Source organism: Gigantopelta aegis, chromosome 15, assembly GCF_016097555.1.
Source record: "Gigantopelta aegis isolate Gae_Host chromosome 15, Gae_host_genome, whole genome shotgun sequence".
Taxonomy (NCBI): domain Eukaryota; kingdom Metazoa; phylum Mollusca; class Gastropoda; order Neomphalida; family Peltospiridae; genus Gigantopelta; species Gigantopelta aegis.
Window position 1 is genome coordinate 38,312,320 of NC_054713.1, and position 10,828 is coordinate 38,323,147.

Here is a 10,828-nt window from a genome sequence, read left to right on the forward strand (position 1 = left end):
TCAACTGCTTAAGGAACTTAGAAAAAATGAGCAGACGTATTATCGATATTTTTTTCGTATGGATGTAATAGCAAATCATTATTAAATAATTAACATTATATTCATAAAATACTAATTTGTCTAATTTTGCATTAATGATGACATCAATAGGTAAACATGAGAAAATGCTTTTGAAAAATAAATGCCAGTAAATATAGCAAGAAAACATAATTCAAAGTTAATATATATTTTAATAAAAATAAAAGAAATAAAGCAGACAGTGGATTGATAATTTTATTAATGTTATATTTATAAAGAAGAAGAAATTTTCTCTCTTCTTTTTCCTAACTGGACATGTTTATCCTTAGATGACTGGCTTCCGAATGAAATAGTGTGCAATAATTTGACAAAGTGCCATCAACGACACACTAGTATTGAGAAACCTTCAATAAATATCTACCGATGTTTGATTCTGTCAATATATTGTGTCAATCAAAAACTTGCTTCAATATCACACACTAATGATCAATAATATTGTCAATTTTTATAATTGACAATATTATTGTCAATAAAATTGATCGTGTATGGGCTGCTTTACAGAACCGACTGCCTTGTCCGTGATTTACACAATTTGAGGTTAGCTAACAGGTTACAGACGGACCAACGTGGTAATGTTGCACCTTTAGAAAATAGTTCCATAAATTAGTCCAATCAAAATAAACCAAAACGCATGTTACATGTACTTCATAATGAAATTTTATAACTGAATCTAAATAATATATACGTTTGTATTTACAATTAATTGCTTTCAAATAACTTCCTTATAATGTTTAGCTTGCTAAAAACAATGACGTAATTATTTTAAATACGCTCAACGCATCATCCGCAAACCATCTGAACTGAACTTTATTTACACTCTGGCCGTAATTCAACGGCATGTGAGGTACATTGTAAAAATATAATTAAATAAATAAATGACAAGATGGCACATTCGTCATAATAATGTACATCAGATAAAACAAGTGTATATCTATGGATTCATACTTGCATTTGAAGACATACATTGCATATACAAATAAAATGAAATTGTAAAAACAGATTTCAGCCCTGGGACTTAAGAATATGCATAATTTGTTTACAGGAAACTGCTAGCTTTCTGAGAACACCAGTTTTTTTAACTGTCAAATAGAATTCTAAATTTATAAACATTTGGTCTAGACTGGCAACTCTTTGGCAGAAGTCTTGTTCTTTCATCTTTAAAAAAAGGACAACACATTATATAATGAAATTCATCACCAATTTCGTTATTTGTACACAGAAAGCATGTTCTATTTGTTAAAGTTATTTTTTTCCATCTGCCTTCAGTGGGAAGATAATGATTTGAGAGTCGAAAATGTAATAGTGGTAACCAATATTTTTTCTCTAAATTGTTTAAATATGTCTCGAACACAATATTTGATTTAAACAGTCTGTAACAAGATGTTTTTGATGAGTTAACAATTTCATTGTTCCATGTTTGTAAGAACTGATCCTGTAATCTTAAAACAATTCTTTGTTTTAATAGATTTACATCTGGTAGCTGGTTACACTGTGCAGTCCATACATTGCTATATCCAGTGTCATCATAAACAGATTTGATAAACTTTAACCATTTATGATCACATATTCCATTTTTATAATCATTCATGAATAATTCATATATCAAGAATGATAACTTTGCATCGAAATGCACGTGTAATGCTTATAACAGACGTGTGTCCTGGTTTGATTTTCCCGAATTATCTTGATGTATAAATCACAGAACCGCTTTATACACCATATGAACTATGTAATGCGTCAAACAAATTATGCCATAATGTTAAAGGGACATTCCTGAGTTTGCTGCAATTTTTAAGATGTTATCGACTAACAGAGACTTTTTAACGATTGTAATTACATATCAAATATATTTTTATGCATAAAATATTAGTGACTGTATATTAAACGTGTTTCTGATTGTTATAATATTTGTACTAGGTTAAATTTCATTTTATTTCTTAAATATTATTTCTTCGTACGTACGAAATTATTTGCAGACACAATCCAGTTTGGGCTTCTTATACATATTAAGTCGACCAGAAACACTGAATATACAGACACTGATATTCTAAACAAGTTTAATCGTAGAAATATTTTATTAGTCGGAAACATCTTACAATGCAGCAAACTCAGGAATGTCCATGTATTTAAAAGGGACATTCCTGAGTTTGCTGCAATTTTTAAGATGATATCGACTAACAAAGACTTTTTAACGATTGTAATTACATATAAAATATATTTTTTCTGCATAAAATATTAGTGGCTGTATATTAAACGTGTTTCTGATCGTTCTAATATTTGTACTAGGTTAAATTTAATTTTATTTCCCAAAATATAATTTTTTTGTACGTACGAAATTACCGCGGTCGGTCTAGGATCGATCCCCGTCAGTGGGCCCATTGGGCTATTTCTCGTTCGAACTAGTGTTCCACGACTGGTATATTAAAGGCCGTGGTATGTGCTATCCTGTTTATGGGATAGTGCATATAAAAGATCCCTTGCTACTAATGGAAAGATGTAGCGATTATTGCTGAAGTGTAATATTTATAAAATAACAAAATTATTAATTTAGAGAATAATCTTTAAATGAGGGCGGGACGTAGCCCAGTGGTAAAGCACTCGCTCGATGCGCGGTCGGTCTAGGATCGATCCCCGTCGGTGGGCCAATTGGGATATTTTCTCGTTCCAGACAGTGCACCACGACTGGTATATTAAAGGCCGTGGTATGTACTATCCTGTATGTGGGATGGTGCATATAAAAGTATCTTGCTACTAATGGAAAAATGTAGTGGGTTTCTTTTCTAAGACTAAATTACCTTTTTCATATTCAATATAAATATTGCATTGTAAGAGTTATTTGACTGTGGATAAATATTGCATTGTAAGAATTATTTGACTGGATAAATACTGCATTGTAAGAGTTATTTAACTGTGGATAAATATTGCATTGTAAGAGTTATTTAACTGTGGATAAATATTGCATTCTAAGAGTTATTTTACTGTGGATAAATATTGCATTCTAAGAGTTATTTAACTGTGGATAAATATTGCATTGTAAGAATTATTTAACTGTGGATAAATATTGCATTATAATAGTTATTTCACTGTGGATAAATATTGCATTGTATGAGTTATTTGACTGTGGATAAATACTGCATTGTAAGAGTTATTTAACTGTGGATAAATATTGCATTGTAAGAGTTATTTAACTGTGGATAAATATTGCATATTAAGAGTTATTTAACTGTGGATAAATATTGCATTGTAAGAGTTATTTTACTGTGGATAAATATTGCATTGTAAGAGTTATTTTACTGTGGATAAATATTGCATTGTAAGAGTTATTTAACTGTGGATACATTTGCAACAGAGTTAAACAAGAGACTGTGTTGTTGATTTCAGTGTGCTCTAGTGGTGTCGTTAAACTTTTAACTTTATTTGAATGGGTTCTAGCTTAAAACGTTTGGCAAATGAATATCAATTGTCAAATAACTCATACAGTACAATATTTAAAGTTAATGTTTGTTTTGTTTAACCACTCCACTAGAGCACATTGATTTATTAATCATCCCGAACATTTGGTAGTTTTGACATACAGTCTTAGGGAGGAAACCCGCTACATTTTTTTCATTAGTAGCAAGGGAGGGGTTTTTTGGTATGCACCATCCCACGAACAGGAATCTGGATAGCACATGGCTTCAATATACCAGTCGTGGTGCATATACCTAAATGTAATATTTGTAACATAACAAAAATACAGATTTAGAAAATAAGTTTTAAACAAAAATTAAAGGCGATGTGCCAGCTTTAACTTTAATCCTGAAATTGTTTCTAAAATTCAATGAGAAATCGTGGACACTAACGGAATGCGGACCCGCCCAATGATTGATTCGTCAAAATCTGTCATTCCCGACATGCTTTGCGGTCAATCACTGACACGTAATATCTCACACGTCGTCTTAATTAACGACTGTCAGTTTTATATCAATTAATTAAAATGAGAAAAGAATTAGCTGAAATACTTCAAATTCCTCTGTTAGCGGTCCGCTTTATATAGATCATTTCTCTGTGTGCTCGTTCATTTCAATCCAAACTCTCTAGCGGGTGTAAACTTAAAACTTTGAGAATGATCTCCCTTTGTGTTCTCGGTAAGTGTCAGTAGGCTAATTTGAAATATTTGAAAATGTTATTAAATTTTTATTTTTTAAAACAGTCCAGAGAGTTGGTAAACAAAAACCCTCCACGAAATCAATATTTGTTATTTGTATTTAAAAGGGACATTCCTGAGTTTGCTGCAATTTTTAAGATGTCATCGACTAACTGAGACGTTTTAACGATTGTAATTGCATATCAAATATAGTTTTCTGCATAAAATATTAGTGGCTGTATATTAAACGTGTTTCTGATCGTTCTAATATTTGTACTAGGTTAAATTTCATCTTATTTCCTCAAAATCTAGTTTGGGCTTCTTACAAATATTAAGACGACCAGAAACACATTGAATATACAGACACTGATATTCTAAACAAGAAAATATATTTAACATGTAAGTTTAATCGTAGAAATATTTTTAGTCGGAAACATCTTTCAATGCAGCAAACTCAGGAATGTCCCTTTAATCATTGTTTGGAAATTTCAATGACGTGTTTTTCAGTTACTGTTTTTTACTTTTGTTTATTTATTGTACTTTAAAATACAGATTATAAAGAGTTTTAGATCTGCAACATAATCTAATGAATCGCACACGTAATTTAAGTTAGCATTTTATTAATGAAATATAAGTATTGGAAATGCTTAAGCTGGTTTGGCTTTATTGATTTGTGTATATTATTACTGTTATTTATTTATTTATTTATTTATTATCTTAACTTTCAATATAACTTAAACATTTTAGTTATATGTATGTGTGCCTTTAGTTTCCTTACGCACGTGAGGTGTTTATATTTAATATCGTCTTTATGTTTACCCACATTTATTTTTAAACATGTTTTTATAGCATTTATCTCAGCATAGACCTATCAAAAAAAAAAAAAAATCTTTCTGTATAAAGTGTAACCTTGGCATGGCAGTGATACTGGGATTTTTTTATTCGATGTTAATATGTTTTCTTAAACAAAACTAGGTATATTCCGACAAACCATATTTCTTTTGGTGACAAAATCCCACATCAGACTATATTATAATAATTATAGCTGCTCATGAATATTTATCATCTCAGGTACGTTTCTGTGCGTGGTTTCGATGGTGACGTCACAACAGCTGGGGTGTCACCGCGCCTTTATGGCGAACGCTATGAGTTGTGTACAGAACGCAACCATCAACTTCCAGTCGCTCACCTATCTGACCAGTAACGGTACCATCGGGCAGCCGCCGCAAGAGGGCATTGAACAGTTCCGCATGCGCGCTTGCAAGTGAGTGTATTTTCATTTCTACTTGATTTTCATTTTTTATATCCACTTATCTATTGTTTGCAGGGGCGGATAAAGCATTTTGTAAAGGGGGTCCACAAAATTATAAAAAGGGCAATTTGAATGTGTCGAAGGTAAATAAGCTTAGCGAGGTTTATATGGGATTAGGGGGCATGCTTCCCGGGAAAGTTTGAAATAAAGCTGCTCACAGATGCATTTCCAGAGCAATTTAGTGTTGTATATTGTGGATGATGAAAAAAATAATAATAATAAAAAAGGACGGGGGTTGTGGAGTCACGTAATCACTAGCTATCTGGGCCGAGTAAAATTATTAGATGCATTAAAACAGTCTTTCTTTTTAACATAATTGCGAAGCATGTTAAGAGAAATAAATTGTCTGAACATGATGTTTTAATATCGGCTGATTTTGTTTAAGCATTTTTTTTTTTTTTTTTTTTTTTGGGGGGGGGGGGCAATATTAGATGATCATACAAGCAGAACACACACACGCACGCACGTACGCACACTATTTTATTGTTTCATTCAACTTAGTAAATGCTCATTAGATTTATTATTTAAATGTAGTTTTATTTTGGTATGTAATACGCACAATATACCATGCCTATATTATGACGTAACCCAAAAATGCGTATACGTCACCAGTGTATGCGTTCTCTATTTGCCAGTGTTCGCGCACGCGTGGACCAGTGCGGCGAGATGGTGACCCAGACGTTGTTGAACAGCACGATGTGTATGAACCAGCTGGAACGTCAGCAAGTGATGGCGTCGTCCAAGGATATCTTTGGAGGATACGACAGGATCTGTGCACATCGTACGTCATTGTGGCCGTCGTTCTTTTGTGTGTGTGTGTGCGTGCGTGCGTGCGTCCGTGTATGTGTGTGTGTGTGTGTGTGTGTGTGTGTGCGTGCGTCCGTGTGTGTGTGTGTGCGCGCGCATTTTCAGGACAATTTAGTGTCAGTCATTGTAGATGATGAATTTTGAAAAACGAAAAAAAAAACCCCACGAAAAGTCGTTAAAAAGGGCACTTTAGATGGGCGCGCGAGGGGTGGGGTGTGTGTTACGAGATCTAGCTCAGTCGAATGATCGCTTGCTTGGGGTGTTTGGGTTGTGGTGTTGAACATGTTCCCTGGCTGTTTTTCTCCCGTTCGAACCAGTTCTCCCACGACTTTATAATTCAGTTGTTTATAAGTATTCAATTTTCAAAATTCATTTTTCGTTTATAAAGAATTTCTACAATTCATTTGTAATATATAAATAACTATTTCCTGTAATTCAGTTTTAGTTTATAAATAACTAAATCCTGTTATTCATTTGTAGTTTATAAATAACTAATTTCTCTAATTCATTTGTAGTTTTTAAATTGCTAATTTCTCTAATTCATGTGTGGCTTATAAATAACTACGTTCTTCAATTCATTCGCAATATATATGGGACTAATTGTTTTGCACTTTAAAAATAACTAATTTCTTAGATTCTCTTGTAATATATAAATAAGTAATGTCTGTAATACATTTGTAGTTCATAAATAACCAATTTGTATCACGTGATCTCCTCTCTTCTGCAGCCTGTCGATGGACCCTCAAGGAGGAAATTCGTCAGTGTTTCACCTACAACAACCTTGACCCCAGACTGTTTTTCGAGTCCTTCTGGTTAAAGAACGCCATCATTGGGCTCATCAGTGACACGGTGTACCAGTTCTGCGTGTAAGCGTTTTAAACATAATTAAACCTGGCAAAACAAGGTTAATGTACAATCTGGAATAAACGGATTTCGCTAACCCCTGGTTCCAAACATAGCATGCATCGTAGAAGCGAAGTCTGTTGTCAATAATTTACAGTCCATAGCTGCTAACTAGTTCTAAGTAAAAGTAGCGTCCTGTATCTACGGGGGCGGGTCTAGGATTATTTTAATTGTTGATGACCTATTTTTATGTGATTGAGTTTTTTCCCTCTTCAACCAGTGCCCCACGACAGGTATATCAAATACTCTGGTATGTGGTGTCCTGTCTGTGGGGAAAATGCATTTAAAGGATTCCTCGCTGCTAATGGAAAAACATTTATGGGGGATATTCTAAGACTGCATCAGAAATACCAGACGTCTGACATGCAATATCCTATGAGTAATGAATCAATGTGCTCTAGTGGTGTTATAGCAAACAAACTAACTTTGGGTTGTCATCGAAGTAAATATTCCTTATCTGACTCGCTTGATGCGCGGTCGGTTTGGGATCGATCCCCGTCGGTGGGACCATTGGGCTATTTCTCGCTCCAGCCAGTGCACCACGACTGGTACATCAAACGCCGTGGTTATATGCTATCCTGTCTATGGGATAGTGCATATAAAAGATCCCTTGCTGCTAATCGAAAAAGAGTAGCCCATGAAGTGGCGAAAGCGGGTTTCCTCCTTCAGTATCTGTGTGGTCCTTAACCATATGTCCGACGCCATATAACCGTAAATAAAATGTGTTGAGTGCGTCGTTAAATAAAACATTTCCTTCCTTCCTTCTTTCCTTATCTGATGTTGTGTCTGAATAGATCGTTCTTGTCATCAAACTAACCATTCTTTCTTCTTCTTCTTTTTGTGTGTGTGTGTCTTCCAGAAATCGCCAACAGTTGATGCAGTGTTTGAGACAGAAAGCCCAAATCTGCCAGGATTCCCAGCAAGTCTTTACAGAGATGGGGATGGAACTCAACTCCATGGAGCGGGGCATCAACACACTCTGTAACTTCCAGAACGGTGAGTCAATCAGTTGAAGGTAGTGGACCAAAGAAGTATCCATAATCCCAGTTAAAAGGTGACCGAGGTTTTTGTTTTCGGGTTTTTGTTGGGGTTTTGGGGTTGTTGTTTTTTTTGTGGGTTTTTTTGGAGGGGTGTTTTTGTTTTTTGTTTGTTTGTTGTTGGGTGCAAAATTTAATTGTCATCAATATATATCATCTCTAAAATTTATTTAATTACCAGCTTTATTTTATTCAAATCTAAGATGAACAGACAAACATAATACGATTCATTCTAAAAAATTAAATAATAAATAAATAAATTGGTTTGTTCATACTGGTATCCAAAGATGTATTAGTAGTATTGCAAAGGGTAACCAGTCAGGTTGCATTACGCCAAATCAGTTCCCATTGAAAATAATAATTTTAACATTTTCTAATAAAACTGATTGAAGCAGTCAATGGACTTACAAAACAAAATAGAATTTCACATGGCATATAAGACAATTAAAGAATGTGTTTACGAGCAACCCTCAGTTTCACAGAAAGTGATCAACACTCGTATCGTGTGGCTTCGCCTTAAAACTGACTATTGTAATGTACTTACAGTGTACCTCAGTGGACTGGGTTGCTACATGAACCCCTCACCGGAAGTCCAGATGTGTCAGCATAACTCCGAGATGAAGATGCAGACGATCAAATCCATCCAGTACACGCAACTGACCAATCAGCAGTTCATAATGCAACTGTGCAGGTACGTGTCAGCCACAGTTTCGTACTTATGAATAGTCAGTAATAATAGTGTACGTTTCAGCGGCAGTTGCGTACCAGATCCGTAGGAATAATATCCTATAATATGTGTGGGAGAGGGAGGGGGGGGGGGGGCATAATTTTTAGGTCGGGGACATAAGTCAGAATGTTTTCTTTATTTATATAGAGTATTTAAAAAACATACATTTTCACCCTCAGGTCTTTGTTTTGGTAAGGTGGAAATTGGGATATTTTGTGTTTTTCTTTTGTTTTTGTTGTCATTTTGTTGTTGTTTTAGGGGGTTTTCGTGGTCTTTTTAGTAGTTGGTTTGTTTCTTTATATGTTGTTGGGTTTGTTTGGGGTTTCTTACTAGGGGTTGGTTGTTTGGGGGGTTGGTGGGGGGAGGTGGTTAAGGGGAGACATACGTTTAAACGTAAACCTTAGTATCAAAACGACAGGAAAACAGATGTACTTAAGAGCATTTGCCATTCAAATACCTTTAAGGGCAACGCGTCTTCGCCACACACCCTAACCATATTGTTTTCAGTGCCAACCATTATTTAACTCTAGATAATAAACTCCTGTCTCCACTTTCTCGGACTGGTTTTGTGATGGCATTTCTTCTGTTCTGTCCATTTTGACACCCAGCAGCCGATGTTTAATTAATCCGTGTCCTCTAGTGGTATCATGAAACAAAAAAAATTTTAAAAAAAATTGTAACTTTATTGATCACCTGTTTATCGTTGTTTCGGTCCCCCGATCCTATCGGAGGCCAGACTCGGGATGGGCGTGTTCGAAACCCTAGTGGTATATGAGCACGTTCAACTAGTTAGTTACCTACCTACCTACCTACATACCTACCTATCGTTGTTTTGGTTGCAGTACTCGTCTGGAGGGATCCGAATGCGTCATAAACGCCCACACGAGGCGTCAACAGGAGCGCTGTGACCAGGCCATGGTCGGTCTGAGGACGGAACTCGACTGCATCCTCCTGCCACAGCTGTGTATGCAGTTCTATCCACACATGTTCCAGCGCATGTGTAACCCTATGAACTATCACTTGGAAGAGCGAAGCCATTACGCCGCGGCCGGAAGTCTCGATTTCGCCTGGTCCACCATCTCAGCTCTTCTCGCTGTCGCTATTGTCTCAAAAGAGAGGTTTTAATTATGTCCGTGGCTGTGTTTCGTCTGTAACGTCCATGTTCTGTTCGTGGTTTAGTAGTAAGTCTCTCCGTATCTGAAGATATCTCCGGGTAGAATGAAGATTAGGAGAGATGGGTGTTGTAGAAATATTGAGAAAAAAAATCCAGGTGTATATATTAAATTATATTATTTGATCATATTGTACTTGTAAATATCATTAATGATAGTTGGCGTGTTTTGAGGAGCGGTATAGGTGGGTCAATGTTAGTTCAGTTCAGACTGTTTTGTCAAATAATTCATTGATTATAAATAAAATATTTATTAATAATTTTGTGTTGATTTTTTTTTTTTTTTTTTTTTTTGTGATTGAATTTTTAGTAATAAATTTCAAAATGTTGTCTTTACGAACTTGGCATTTTCGTGAGTGTAATGGTGAAAGCTTTCAAATGTGATATAAGTCACACGTTTTATTAAAGTGACAGACCCTAGTGTTAAACACTAAAACATATATTTCACTTTTAGAGACGTTTTTTTTTATTATTGAAGTCAACCATTATTTAGATTTCATTGTTTAAATTATTCATTTCCGTACATCCGAAGTGTTTCTGGTCTTCCTGATGTTTCTGATAATCACAAAATGCTTTTTTTCATATTTATAAAAACGCACGTGCGTCTGAGAAGGAACGGTTATGTAATCGAGTTTCAGTCTATTTTTAACGGTATTTCCTTGTTTCA

At 34.9% G+C, this 10,828-nt stretch overlaps 1 protein-coding gene across 1 annotated transcript; it reads left to right on the top strand.

Moving 5' to 3' along the window:
- The first annotated feature begins 4,160 nt into the window (after positions 1–4,160).
- LOC121390734 lies at positions 4,161–10,421 on the top strand. The gene is made up of 7 exons (XM_041522637.1): positions 4,161–4,205; positions 5,276–5,468; positions 6,152–6,297; positions 7,051–7,189; positions 8,086–8,222; positions 8,810–8,954; positions 9,833–10,421. Exons 1-7 carry the CDS (start codon positions 4,184–4,186, stop codon positions 10,113–10,115), a joined length of 1,065 nt encoding a protein of 354 aa, XP_041378571.1. The 5' UTR covers positions 4,161–4,183; the 3' UTR covers positions 10,116–10,421.
- Positions 10,422–10,828: the final 407 nt, after the last annotated feature.

Coding starts and splice junctions, on each gene's coding strand:
- LOC121390734 (XM_041522637.1), top strand. CDS start 4,184: ATGATCTCCCTTTGTGTTCTCG. Junction 5,469..6,151: donor TTCCGCATGCGCGCTTGCAA/GTGAGTGTATTT, acceptor TCTATTTGCCAG/TGTTCGCGCACGCGTGGACC. Junction 8,223..8,809: donor ACTCTGTAACTTCCAGAACG/GTGAGTCAATCA, acceptor ATGTACTTACAG/TGTACCTCAGTGGACTGGGT.